Genomic DNA, 15,100 nt, shown 5'->3' with positions numbered 1-15,100 from the left:
GACTACTTATGGCTATAGTGAAAATTTGCACACCACAAAGATGAAATTGGTTTGATAGTATATGAATAAATCATTATTGCTTTTTATAAGTACAATAATTGAAATCCACTACTAAACCAAACCCTTGGAAAATGAAAGTAGTGCTATATATTTTAAAAACAATTATCTCTACAGTTGAACAATCACTTACAATTAATTTAATCTAACATGATTAGTTGAGTTAGTTGTGCCTTGACTTCTTATTACACAATGGTATGTAACTCCATATATAATTTATTATTTCACCCCTCTACTGTTTTAGTTAGAGCATTAAGTTTATCTCGAAATAGGTAATATAATTAAGGGTAATGCTATATGTAGCCTTTAGGGCTGCGTATAAAAATACACTCTTGAAAATTGTATAAAATTAAGAATTTTTGACAAAAACACGCGTAAATCAGTGTAATTAGTGTATTCTTGTCATGATTTTCTAAATTAAAATAATTTTCTAGAGTATATTTAATGCTTATATATAGTCTTAAGGGCTATGTATAACATTTTCCTATAATTAATTGAACTATAAATATTCGTTTAATACATGATCATTGTTAAACATCACTTCCAAATTTTCCAATTGTATAAAAGTAAATTTTTATAATATGGAGTATTATATTTGATTTAGGTATGCATGGGAGTGTGAGTGACTAAATTGATTGTATACAATTATACAAATGGACTTATACACATATCTACAAATATTTTTATTTATTTATCCTACTTCGACTGTTTTTACGACTTAAAAATTTTGAGTACACGCGAGTAAAAATGAAGGGCATTTTCTTTTTTTTTGACGGGGAAATGAAGGGCATTTTCAACCACATCTTTGTATGTAAGACTAAGTCCATGCCTCCATGGTACTGCCTAGCACTTCCCGGTTCCACTCTAGTAAGTAGTGGATATCGTAAAATCACAAAGATTAAGGGGATCAAATAGAGATGGGGCCCATGATAAATATTGACTGCCGTTTACGCCATCCTGCCTCCAAAAGGGGAGCTCCAATTAATGAAAGGGGTGCACACCCCATGTGGACTTTCTTGGAGAAAAGATTACTGTCCTACTCAACATTTTGATCTTCTATTCAATTTTACTTGTATAATATAAAGTAGATCTTTTGTGTATATATACAAGAATTGTATTTTAAGATAAAGACAAATAATGATATATGTAGTATATACGAAGCATATTGTTTATCGTAGCTATGTGCTCATTCATAGGAAAGATTTGTATGGAGTATTTCAAAAGCATCAATATGCAAGATTAAATCCCATTAGCTGCACTTTGAAATGAGGATTTACATATCTTTTTCATTCACTGTCAAAGGTTCATCCAATTAGCTCAAGACAAGTGAGAACATAGGAGATAGAGGGATGGTTAGTCCCTCCATTTCCCAAGTGGTTGGGGGATTGATCCTCACCCCCCCTCCTGTGATAGGGTGAGGGGACTCCCCCATATCTTACTTTTTGAAAAAAAAAAAAAAGCTAGTGACATATTTTGATATGTTGATTTTTTTTCCTTATCTACACAAAAATATGTATATAATGTCACACATAACTTTTATAAGCAAAGCTTGTGTGATGCATGTTATGAAGGCAAACTAATCGTTGTCGGATGCATGTTGTGTCCCTGTGAAGAAAATTGTTTCTCGTTGACAAATTGGTGGAAATATAAGTAGCATATGAAGTTTATGAGATATTTCTCCTATTTATTCATGATTTATGATAAAACCTCACTTGACTTGTATGTGGGTAGACTCTCTTCTTGTAAGCTTTGACTAAGGCTCGACAACTATGATATAAACTATGTGACTAACGTAATTGATTATTGCAGTCAAAATTATAGGCATTGCAAAGATAATAGTTCAGAGGGATAATTCGTATGTGCGTAAATTTATTATTTCAAAATTAGTACTTGAACTTGTATATTCTATTTTTAAGGTTAACAAATCACTTTGTGCTTCATTACCATATCATTCATTGAAAAATGACACTGTTTTCAACATATTCCATATGGGCTTGTAGAGTTGTAGTTGATGAAAAGCCCAATGTTCACTAGCCCAACACACACATATTAACATGTAAAATTTGGGCCTTTTTTTCAGACAACATTCAATTAAAGTTGCACCAAAAAAAAAAAAAAAAAAAAATCAATTAACTCTTCTTTCTCCTGAAAATTGAAAATGGCTTAAAACACAATTTGATTTTTCTACCGTTGCGTTGATTTTGGTTGCTGCTCTTTCTCTCTCCTCTGACCCGCGTTTTTGAGCAGCTGGGTTCGTTGTATCTCGAGATTTCAGCTCTGTTGATTTGATATTACAAACGTAAGTTATTCTGAATTGTTACTTTTTTTTATTTTATTTTTATTTTTTTAATTAGCTGGTGTGAAATTGATTGGGGTTTGGATTTTGGATTCATGGAAGTTGAATTAGTAAATTTTTGCTTGATTGATGTAGCAAATTCATCGTTATTTCTTATCTTAGGTCTATTTTGTTGATTGATTTATAAGATTGAGAATTTGTTAATTGAATTGGGTTTTGGGTTTAGGGTTCTAATTTCTAATATAATTTTGATATGGGGATTACTTGATTTGTTTATTGAATTGGGTTTCCCACTAATCGAATTGGGGATTACACCAAGTTGATTCGTTTATCGAATTATAGTATATTTGTTAAGTTGTTTGGGGACTTTCCTTTGTCTCACTAATTAATTGAGGTGCCATTGATTTAAGCTTGAATTGGCATTGCTTGGTTATGGTATTAGCCTACTATATCTTCATCCTTTCTCTGCTACGGAGTATTAATGATAAAAAATAGAAATTCGTTGTTTTCGTGGGTCAGCATTAGGATTATTCTTCATACAGAGATACTTAGCTCATAACTAAAAGCTTACCACATGGGTCTTTTGGGAACCTTGACTTATAACTGTGCATTTCCAGAATGTTGTATATCAATATCACCTTTTTGAAGATTGAAATTCACATAAATGTTTTACTTCATCTTAATTAAGCTAATGCATTTGAAGATTAACTAATAATCCTTATATAAATTTGGGCTCTCTTTGGTTGGGTCTTGGGAGAAATACAGTGAAAATTTTCATTCTAGTGTTGATTGTTTATTTAACTGTCGGTATAGAGATAGACTGTATAGTCCATTTAGGGTTCTCCCGAGGTGGATGATTGAACTATTGGTTATGTGCACTGAAATTGTGAAAGATTAAAACAAGCGATCTTGTTGCTATATTTAGTTAGTCAGATTCTTAAGCAAGAAGATTTTAATGAATTTTGTTGACCCTACTTTGATATTTGATTCTCCTTAATTGCAATTGTGTTGCAGGCTTTGGTTTATAATATAACCCTTTAATGTCAGAACAAAACCATGACAATGGACCTTTTCTCCCTGGGTCCAGTGGCCGCCCTCCTGCCCTTGCTCAGGGAAGGGCCTGGAAGGGGGTTTTGGAGAATTCGAACCAGGAGGAGAAATGGGTGGAGAGGGATTTTCTACAGTTGAGCAACAGTGATGGTGGTACTTCAAAACGAGAAGCTCAGGAGGATGTGAAGAGAGAGGGAGATGGCTGGAAGAAGCCTAAGCTTGAGACACAGACACTTGACCTGTCTCTAGCTCTGCCTGATGTTTCTCTTTCGCTCTCTGTATCAAATGCCGCACCACCAATTTGTGATGCTGTTGTGCGTCCTACGCCATGTAGGAGTGTGCAGTCTTTGGCACTTTCAAATAATAATAACAATAGTAATAATAATAATAACAATAACAATAACAATCATAATACTCAAGTAACATGCTCTGATGATTTTACAGCTGCTTCGTTATCGTACTCTTACTCTCACCCATTTTCACATAACCCTAGTTGCTCGTTAACTCAGAATTCTACTGAATATTATGAGAATTCGGTTGGTAGTCGTAGGAGGGATTGGAATTGTGGTGAAGGAACCAATGGATCTGTTCATAGTCGTTTTAAGCCAATTGGAGATGGGGTCTCTTTATCAAATCATGGTAGTGGTGTAGCTTATACTTTGTTGAACAGATCCCGTACTTTAAATAGGGATCCAGGTAACAGTCTGTATAGGGCGGCTGCCTCAGATACTAGTTCTTTTTTCCCCTCAGAATTGCCTGCCAAGCCAAGAACTGATTTGTGCTCCGTTGACTCCATGAGTAAATCAATGGACCAGGGGCTGAATAATTTGGAGGATATGAGAGGACACAAGCTTTCCAGAGGAGAAAGGATTGTTCGTGATGTCATTACGGAACATACCACTGTTATGTCACAATTATCTCGTGAGCTTCCTGCTGAAGCTATTGAATCAGCTAAGGAGTACTTGAACTGTCTAATGGCATCACCTGAGAAAAAAGATGAGTTAGTTTATCTGCAAAATTTGCTCGAAAAAAGGTCAGACCTTACAATGGAGACTCTTTCTAAGTCTGACAAGCTACAATTGGAGATTCTGGTTGCAGTAAAATTTGGGCTTAATGAATTTGTTTCAGGGAAAGCACGTCTCCCAACCAGTGAATTGGCTGAAATTTTCTTCTTCCAGAGATGTAGAAATATAAACTGTAAATCCTCGCTGCCTGTGGATGACTGTGACTGTAAGATTTGCTCGACAAAGAAGGGATTTTGCAGCCAGTGTATGTGTTCTGTTTGTCATAACTATGATTGTGCCAACAATACCTGTAGTTGGGTTGGATGCGACGCTTGCTCTCATTGGTGTCATGCTGCCTGTGGTGCTGAGAATAATCTAATAAGACCTGGCCCTAGCTTGAAGGGGTCCTCTGGCAAAACTGAGATGCAGTTCTATTGTCTTGGATGTGGTCATGCTTCAGAAATGTTTGGATTTGTCAAAGATGTGTTTATCTTTTGTGCAAAAGATTGGGGTATACAAACACTGATTAAGGAGCTTGATTGTGTTAGAAGAATCTTTAAAGGAAGTGAGGATCTAAAAGGCAAAGAGCTATATCTTAAAGCTGCTGAATTGCTCACAAGGCTTGAAAGAAGGGCTATATCTCCGTCAGATGCCTGTCAAGTCATTATTCACTTCTTCACTACCAAGTCTGGTACAAGTCCTAACAAATTTCTGTTTATATACTAATTTGTTTTGTTTTGTTTACCCTTTGTTTTCATCAATGTCTTCTGCTTGTCCCATTCTCAATTTGTATTTAAGATGGCATACTTGTTAGTCTCCTGCCTACCAAGTGCTAGGAATAGTTATTTGTGCTATTTTACTTACTTAAATAGCTTAAAGTTATTTTCCACTGGCATGTGAGCAATGTTTTGGATATGGAAATCCTTTGGTCTCTATTAATTGGTTTGTGTATGTGTATAATTAGAAGAGAAATTCATCACTAAATAAGTAAATAGGATGGTTTGTCGCCGGTAAGCAAAGCACTTTGCACTATTACATGGCATAGGGCTACAAAACTGACAGAACAACCTATGTAGAGTGTAGACATCATTATATGGACTGGTTTTGGTTTTTGGGCTGGAAATCCTATCTATATGCCAATATGGTTGGAAACTTCTAAAGTATGGTTAGTAGGATGTATGAGACCACTGTAGTCTGTGTTGGGGTGTATGTACAAGGGACTACCGATTTCATGTTCGTTGGTAAGAAGATAATCCATTTTGAGAAAGTAATGTAGTCATAAGAGAGAAAGATGACTATCATTGCCAAGCAAGTTGGTGAAAAGTGTGTTTTATATTGGGAGAGGGTTCCATTAGTCGTACACAATTTGTGAAATGCGGATGATCTTCTTAGGTTTTCTTTTTTAATTTATTTATTTTATTTAATTAAATCTTTTTATAAGATTTTTCATGGGATTTTATGGATATAGTTAATCGACCTTCTGATTATAATACTGTTATTTTGTGTTCAGTACTATTCTTTGCCAACATTGATGATATCTGACTTCTGCTAAATGTTATATTATAACATAGGGCTTGTATGATAATTGATGTACAAAAGTTTATTGACTTGTTGGCAATTATGAACAAAAGATTGCCAGCATACTTTGTCTGATGGGTGTCTCTTGGCCCTGTACCACTAGCTAAAAGATTGAATTCATCATAACGTCTGTGCTTGACAGAGGCAACATTGTTTGCTGATTGAAACTAATATGAAACTTGTCTATATATTGATTATGAAACTTGTCTATATGTTGATTATGAAACTTGTCTACTCGTTGATAATTTTTGTCCAACTGGTTACTTAAATGCTCATGGATTTCTTTTGTCACAGACAAGGACGACGCAGCAGATTTTGCTGCTACTGGTGTTGGGGCAAACGAACTTACAGCTAGTCAAGGGCGTCGTCTAGATGACGTGTTCCCTTCTTCATCGGCCTATTTGGCTCAAAAGTCTAGCTTCATTAACTGTGCTACCATGCTGCAAGGTTTGCGTTCTTATGATTTCCATCAAAGCAGTCCCAAGCCGAATTTATCCAGTGAGCGACAACTGGCTATCGAGTTGTCTGGGAAATTGTCGAACAAAGATGGATTTGACAGCTTGGAAAGTATCATCCGCTTGAAGGAAACAGAAGCCAGGATGTTCCAGAATCGAGCAGATGAAGCAAGAAAAGAGGTGAATACATATCGTCAATTGGTAGAGACAAAAACCGAGAAGCTGGATGTAGAGTATAGTGAGAAGCTTTCAAAGTTGTGCTTGCAAGAGGCTGAAGAAAGGAGAAGAAAGAGATTAGAGGAGCTAAGAATTCTTGAGAATACACACTCTGATTACTACAAGATGAAGATTCGAATGCAAGCTGAAATTAGCGTTTTAGTTGAAAGAATGGAGGCCACAAAGCAGCTGTGGGTCTAATAATCTTATAATCTATTTCTATGGCGCTTTCTTGACACATTTAAGTAATGGCGATGGTTGCATTTAAGGGTGATAACTCTGATTAGCAATTTTTTTCTTTATTTATTGTTAGTGAAGACAGTCATTTGTTTCTCGACTGTTTCGAAGTGAACGATTAACCAGTTGAAGTGTGATTGGGAAAGGTGAAGAGACAAGTGAATGCTATTTCAAATATACTTGTATATGTGCTCTGTATTATGTAGTGTTGAGTTGTTGATCATTGTTAGCAGTTCACTAAATAGATGTTCTTAGATTTGGACCATCTGGTGTTTAGAAACATAACTACTGAAGATTACTTGTAATGTTTTTCTTTTATGGTTTCTAAGTTTAATTACTAGTACTATATTAATAATTATATGACCCTTGCAAGTAAAGAATCTGTCATAAGTTTAATCACTAGTACTAGTATTAATATATGACCCTTGCAAGTTTTATCTGTCATAAAAATCATTGCTGTTTCTGGTATGTAACCTCAACCACAGGCATAAAATGTAGCCAAGCATTAACAGCAACTTTGTAATCAAGAATTTGCTGAATTATAAGCAATATAACAATTTCACCAAGCTGTTATGAACATAATTCATTTTATTTAGCATTATATACTCTTGCATTCCTAACTGTAATATACGTAGTACTTGTATGTATTACAACCTCTAGATTGGAAGGTACAATATTTACCACTAGATCAAGCTTAGCTTGATATGTAATTGTGATGAACGATGATGATTTTATATATGGTATTGAGAGAGCCACAAAGACCATATGTAGATGAGTTAAAAGGTAGAGATAAATTTATGCACATACGAATTATCCCTTTTAATTACTAATTTTGAAATGCCTATAAGATTTACTACACATCATTCGTTAATTATGTTATAATTAGAGTGACTAACGTTTCTCTTCCCTTTAAGGTGTTTCACAGTTTTACACATAATATCTTAGAGGATGACTGCAATTTATATTTTCTTACATATTTATACATTTATTAATTAATTGAAAAATGATTTCTTTTTTGGTGTTCTACCCGGTTCACCCTTTGGGCTAATCCAGATTCGGGGATCGGTTCTGAGTGGTTAAGTTCCAGTCCCCTCTCAATTGTTGTTGCGGGGATCGGACATGCGGTCCTTCCTACCAAGTACAGCCTCAATCACCACTACACCAACAACCAATTGATATTAATTGAAAAATGATGACATGTACACAAATTACTACGGAGTACTCAGTACTGTCGCTATTATTGTCAATCCTTTTCAGACAACATTAACGTTACCAAAAAAAAAAAAAGAAAAAACAAAATTAACTCTTGAAAATTGAAAATGGCCTGCGTTGATTTTGGTTACTGCTCTTTCTCTCTCCGCTGACCCGCGTTTTTGAGCAGCAGGGTTTTGTTGTATCTCGAGATTTCAGCTCTCTTGATTTCATGTCATTAACGTAAGTTATTCTGATTTAGTGATTTGTTATTTTTATTTATTTATTTATTTATTTATTTTTGATTAGATGATGTGATATTGCTTGGGGTTTGGATTTAGGATTTATGGAAGTTGAATTATTAAGTTTTTTGATTTAGTAAACTCATTGTTACTTCTTATCTTAGGTCTATCTTGTTGATTGATTTATATGATTGTGGGTTTATTTAATTGAATTGGGTTCTGGGTTTAGGGTTCTAATTTCTAATATAATTCTAGTTTGAGGATCACTTGATGTGTTTGTTGAACTAGGTTATCCATTAACGAATTGGGTATTAAATAAAGTTGATTTCTTTCAATTAGGGGTTTTACACAAAGTTGATTCATTTAACGAATTATCATAGTATATTTGTTTGTTAAGTTGATTAGGGACTTTTCTTTGTCTCACTAATTAATTGAGGTGCCATTGATTTAAGCTTGAAATGGCATTAGCCAACTATATCTTAATCCATTCTCTGCTATTAATGACAGAATATAGAAATTCGTCTTTTTCAAGGGTCAGCATTAGATTATTCTTCATATAGAGATACTTAGTTCACAACTAAAAGCCTACCACATGGGTGTTTTGGGAATCTTGACTTATTACTGTGCATTTCCAGGTTGTTGTATATCAAATTATTAGCATCACCTTTTTGGAAATTGAAGTTCGTATAAATGTTGTAGCTCATCTTGGTTAAGCTGTGAGATACCGGGTGAATGCATTTGAAGATTAACTAATAATCCTAATATAAATTTGGGCTCTCTTTGGTTGGGAATTGGGAGAAATATAGTGAAATTATTGCAGTGGATTGAAGTTCCTCTATAGTTTGCCTAAGATTTGGGTTGGGTGCTTTGCTCATTTGCATATCTTTTGACTTGTGAGTGGGGGACTGGGCGGTGAAGTATATGAGGAATTTTGTCCTTTTGATATTTCAAGAATAGCTTATATCAAGAGTTCCACCTTCTTTGATTGATCTTTTTTTCAACTATTATATATGTTATCCTCTTTAACGTCACAAATGTTACCGGTGTATGATTGGAAGGGATTTGGATGACTTCATTATATCTTTTCAATATTGACTAGTTCACCTCTTTGAATGTTATTTTCTGAGAATAAGAATGAAGTCTATCTCCAATTTCTCCATTTTGTTATTTTAGTTGGTTGACTGGCTGAGACTACGCAACATTCTTCTTTTAAAGCAAGTAATGCTTTTAAGCTTAGAGCTTCCTCTTACTTGGATTTTTATTGGTCGGCTAGATTTCCAAGCAAGGGAGTAAATGAAAATGAGGAGTACAATTGCACTTCTAAAAATGAGTAGTTAAGGGCTATGTTACTTGGACTCGGTTAAGGGAGTTAAAAAACCGATTAACCAACCTTAGTCAACCGGTCTTGGACAGGACCAACATTTTGTTTAATATTTCCTCCGTTTTTTTTGTTAACTGCACCATTTTCTTTTTAGGGGAGTTGCATATCAATTGCACCATTTTTATAATGGGTATACTTTCATAACTTTTTGTTTGTGTTTGCACACCAAATACCTATCTTACCCTTACTCATAGTGGCGAATCTTGGCCAACAATATTAGAGGGGCTGGAATTTGAATCTTTTACCTCTCATTCAAAACTAATCGCTATGTCCTAATATTTTATAGGTAAAATAAGGTTATTTATCTTCATTAACTAAGTAATCATAATAATTTCCCCAAATAGCCCTGGTGGAAGGTCCTCCTCTGCTACTCACATTTGATATTTACCTTTGTTACCTCACTTTTACTTTTTCTCCTTTGTTTGTGGTCAGATGGTTATTTATTTAATCATCTATTTTATACCTTTGTTTAATTTTGTGCTCTACTCAAATGGTGCAATTAAAAAAAACGGAGGAAGTATTATTTATAAACTCTAGGATGTTTACATTTTACTTCAATATGTTAGGAATAGTCTTTGTATTTTTTCCAGTCCTTACTCCAGTGAATAGCCCTAAGTCTCTAATAGTTTTGCATTCCTCTGTTTGGACGACGTAACTAGAAGTTTTCCCTAATTTTAGATTGATTTGATATATATCTTTCTGGTAAGAAGATTATTATAAAATACGTGTTATATGATTTCATGAATAATAGTGTACTGTTTAGGGTTCTTAATATGTTACTTGCATATCCTTCTGATTATTTGAGTAGCTTCCTAATTAAAGTGATCAAGTATATGGCAATGATATTATTTTGATGTTTAAATTTCATCTTACCATGTCTGGTGTTTTGATACCGTCACCATCATCTTCTTGACTGCTTGTGTTCTGATTGTATTAATGAGCATGGTATATAGGTGGAGTTGGGACCTTGTTTGGTTTTCTTTGTTTCTTGGTTCATGCTGCTAGATTTACTAGCAGTTTGGTGTCGAAGTTTGTGCATGTGAGGGATTGTTTAAGTGGGTGTGCGTGTGGCTATGTAAGTGCAGCAAGTTCAAAGCTACCTCAATGTTGGGGCTGCTATTGCTGTTGATGATGTCTGCAGTGTGCTGTGTGTGCTCATGAGAGTGTTGTTGATGCACAGGGGTTTGAGTGGTGTCGGTGTCCTGGAACTTAAATTCATAATGATAATCGAATTATACACTAATTCAAAAGTAGAATAATTGATAATACCTCCATTTATGCATTGATAATTTGAAATGCATGTCTTAGTTGTCTATTCAATATGATTCCCTTCATATTGTTATTGCCATAATTTATGACGTCATTAGTTATTGTTTTTATGTTTGCCTTGAAGAATCTCTTTTCTTTTAGCAATCAATTTTGTTATTGTTTTCAATTTATCACATTTATGTTTAATTTTTCCAGTGAAGTGTACTCTGAATTTTCCTTTGAAGCGGCTTGTGAGCTTTCTCTCCTCATTTCCTCAATTGAACAGCTACTGAGACTTTTTTTTTCCTTTTCTTTTGATAATCATCGAATATCAAGTTCACAATCTAATGTTTATTGTTTATTTACATGTCAATATAGAGTTTATAGTCAATTTAGGGTTCTCCCCGAGGTGGATTATTGAACTATAGGTTATATGTACTGAAATTATGAAAGATTAAAACGAGCGATCTTGTTGCTATATTTTGCTGTTCAGATCCTTAAGTAAGGTGACTTTAACATAATTCTTCGATTCTACTTTGACATTTGATTCTTCTTAATTGCTAATGTGTTGCAGGCTTTGGTTTATAATATAACCCTTTAATGTCAGAACAAAACCATGAAAATGGTCCTTTTCTCCCTGGGCCCAGTGGCTGCCCTCCTGCCCTTGCTCAGGAGGAGAATTCAAACCAGGAGGAAAAATGGGTGGAGAGGGATTTTCTACAGTTGAGCAACAGTGATGGCGGTACGTCAAAACGAGAAGCTCAGGAGGATGGCAGGAGAAAGGGAGATGGCTGGAAGAAGCCTAAGCTTGAGACACAGACACTTGACCTGTCTCTAGCTCTGCCTAATGTTTCCCTTTCACTTTCTGCATCAAATGCTGCACCACCAAATTGTGATGCTGCTGTGCGTCCTATGCCGTGTAGGAGTGTACCGTCTTTGACACTTTCAAATAATAATAACAATAACAACACCCAAGTAACATGCTCTGATGATTTTACAGCTGCTTCGTTATCATACTCTTACTCTCACCCATTTTCACATAACCCTAGCTGCTCGTTAACTCACAATTCTACTGAATATTATGAGAATTCGGTTGGTAGTTGTAGGAGGGAGACTGATCAAATTTGGAATTGTGGTGAAGGAACCAATGGTTCTGTTCATAGTCGTTTTAAGCCAATTGGAGATGGGGTCTCTTTATCAAATCATGGTAGTGGTGTAGCTTATACTTTGTTGAACAGATCCCGTACTTTAAATAGGGATCCAGGTAACAGTCTGTATAGGGCGGCTGCCTCAGATACTAGTTCTTTTTTCCCCTCAGAATTGCCTGCCAAGCCAAGAACTGATTTGTGCGCCGTTGACTCCATGAGTAAATCAATGGACCAGGGGCTGAATAATTTGGAGGATATGAGAGGACACAAGCTTTCCAGAGGAGAAAGGATTGTTCGTGATGTCATTACGGAACATACCACTGTTATGTCACAATTATCTCGTGAGCTTCCTGCTGAAGCTATTGAATCAGCTAAGGAGTACTTGAACTGTCTAATGGCATCACCTGAGAAAAAAGATGAGTTAGTTTATCTGCAAAATTTGCTCGAAAAAAGGTCAGACCTTACAATGGAGACTCTTTCTAAGTCTGATAGGCTACAATCGGAGATTCTGGTTGCAGTAAAATTTGGGCTTAATGAATTTGTTTCAGGGAAAGCACGTCTCCCAACCAGTGAATTGGCTGAAATTTTCTTCTTCCAGAGATGTAGAAATGTAAACTGTAAATCCTCGCTGCCTGTGGATGACTGTGACTGTAAGATTTGCTCGACAAAGAAGGGATTTTGCAGCCAGTGTATGTGTTCTGTTTGTTATAACTATGATTGTGCCAACAATACCTGTAGTTGGGTTGGATGCGACGCTTGCTCTCATTGGTGTCATGCTGCCTGTGGTGCTGAGAATAATTTAATAAGACCTGGCCCTAGCTTGAAGGGATCCTCCGGCAAAACTGAGATGCAGTTCTATTGTCTCGGGTGTGGTCATGCTTCCGAAATGTTTGGATTTGTCAAAGATGTGTTTATCTTTTGTGCAAAAGATTGGGGTATACAAACACTGATTAAGGAGCTTGATTGTGTTAGAAGAATCTTTAAAGGAAGTGAGGATCTAAAAGGCAAAGAGCTATATCTTAAAGCTGCTGAATTGCTCACAAGGCTTGAAAGAAGGGCGATATCTCCGTCAGATGCCTGCCATGTCATTATTCACTTCTTCAAAACCAAGTCTGGTAAAAGTCCTAACAAATTTCTGTTTAAAAACTAATTTGTTTTATTATTTTTACCCTTTGTTTTTCATCAATGTCTTCTGCTTGTCCCATTCTCAATTTGTATTTAAGATGGCGTACTTGTTAGTCTCCTGTCTACCAAGTGCTGGGAATAGTAATTTTCTATAGGCTATTTTACTTGCAGTAGATAGCTGAAAGTTATTTTCCACTGTCATGTGAGGCTGTGAGCAATGGTTTGGATATGGGATCCATTGTTTTGGATTTGGGGATTTGTGATAGAAATGGATCAATGTTTAATGTGGTCTCTGTTAATTTTTTTTTGTATGTGTAAAATAGAATAGAAAAAACAAATCACTAAAATAGGATGATTTATCGCTGGTAAGCAAAGATGGCTATCGCTGCCAAGCAATTTGATTATCTAGAGAGGCTTTAATAAGGGATGAGGAGGGTGTTTTAAACTGGGAGAGGCTCCATTAGTCTTGTTATATTAGATTTGTACAATTGTTGGCAGGAATTTAAAAACTCATTTATTTAAGAGTCGAGGTTCATCTATGTATGCACAATTTGTGAAATACTGATGGTTTTTCTATGATTTTTTTTATTTTTTTTTTATTTTTTTTTTATTTTTTTTTTGTTTTATAAGAATCTTCATGGGATTTTATGGATATAGTTTCATTGAGAGAGTAAATCAACCTTCCGATTATATCACTGTTATTTTGTGTTTAGGACCATTCTTTGCCAACGTTGATGATGTCTGACTTCTGGTAAATGTAATATTATAACTAGGGATTGAATAATTGATGTTGTATAAAAGTTTATTCTCTTCTTGGAAAAACCAACAAAACGTTGCCAGCATACTTTTTCTGATGGGTGGCTCTTGGCCCTGTACCACTAGCTAAAGGTTTGAATTCATCATAACTTCTGTGCTTGACAGAGGTTACATTGTTAACTGCTTTTGATCAAATCTATGCAAGCTAATATGAAACTTGTCTACTCGATGATTATTGTCCAACTGGTTACTTAAATGTTCATGGATTTCTTTTGTCACAGACAAGGAGGACACAGCAGATTTTGCTGCTACCGGTATTGGGGCAAACGAACTTACAGCCAGTCAAGGGCGTCGTCGAGATGATGTGGTCCCTTCTCCATCCTCCAATTTGGCTCAAAAGTCTAGCTTCATTAACTCTGCTACCATGCTGCAAGGTTTGCGTTCTTATGATTTCCATCAAAGCAGTCCCAAGCCAAATTTATCAAGTGAGCGACAACTAGCTATCGAGTGGTCTGGGAAATTGTCAAACAAGGATGGATTTGACAGCATGGAAAGTATTATCCGCTTGAAGGAAACAGAAGCCAGGATGTTCCAGAATCGAGCAGATGAAGCAAGAAAAGAGGTGGATACATATCGTCAAATGGTAGAGACAAAAACTGTGAAGCTGGATGAAGAGTATAGTGAGAAGCTTGCAAAGTTGTGCTTGCAAGAGGTTGAAGAAAGGAGAAGAAAGAGATTAGAGGAGCTAAGAATTCTTGAGAATACTCACTCTGATTACTACAAGATGAAGATTCGAATGCAAGCTGAAATTAGCAGTTTAGTTGAAAGAATGGAGGCCACAAAGCAGCTGTGGGTCTGATAATCTTATAATCTATTTCTATGGCCCTTTCTTCTGAATTGCATGTCTTCTTTTTAATTTATTTGTTGTTTGTGAAGAGTTCTTTGTTTCTCATTTGAAGTGAAAGATTAACCAGTTGAAGTGATTAGGGAAGATGAAGAGACAAGTGAATGCTATATCGAATATACTTGTATATGTACTCTGTATTATGTAATGTTGAGTTGTTCATTATTGTTAGCTGTTTACTTAATTCAACCCATAAATGTTGTTAGATTTGG

General features: G+C 35.5%; 1 protein-coding gene across 1 annotated transcript; it reads left to right on the top strand.

Annotated features, from left to right (window-relative positions):
• The first annotated feature begins 2,063 nt into the window (after positions 1-2,063).
• On the top strand, positions 2,064-15,077 carry LOC110734336 (protein OBERON 3-like). Its single transcript, XM_021914450.1, has 4 exons — positions 2,064-2,356; positions 3,368-5,098; positions 6,280-6,851; positions 14,838-15,077. Exons 2-4 carry the CDS (start codon positions 3,394-3,396, stop codon positions 14,841-14,843), a joined length of 2,283 nt encoding a protein of 760 aa, XP_021770142.1. The 5' UTR covers positions 2,064-2,356; positions 3,368-3,393; the 3' UTR covers positions 14,844-15,077.
• The last annotated feature ends 23 nt before the right edge of the window (positions 15,078-15,100 follow it).

This window comes from Chenopodium quinoa, unplaced genomic scaffold (genome assembly GCF_001683475.1).
Source record: "Chenopodium quinoa cultivar QQ74 unplaced genomic scaffold, ASM168347v1, whole genome shotgun sequence".
In the NCBI taxonomy this organism is placed as follows: domain Eukaryota; kingdom Viridiplantae; phylum Streptophyta; class Magnoliopsida; order Caryophyllales; family Amaranthaceae; genus Chenopodium; species Chenopodium quinoa.
Note: the sequence above shows the minus strand (reverse complement) of the source record. Positions and strands in the feature narration are given on the sequence as shown.

Excerpts from the sequence above, each read along its gene's own strand:
- LOC110734336 (XM_021914450.1), top strand. The coding sequence starts at position 3,394 with ATGTCAGAACAAAACCATGACAATGGACCTTTTCTCCCTGGGTCCAGT. Across the intron at positions 5,099-6,279 it reads CTTCTTCACTACCAAGTCTG|ACAAGGACGACGCAGCAGAT; the intron begins GTACAAGTCCTA and ends CTTTTGTCACAG.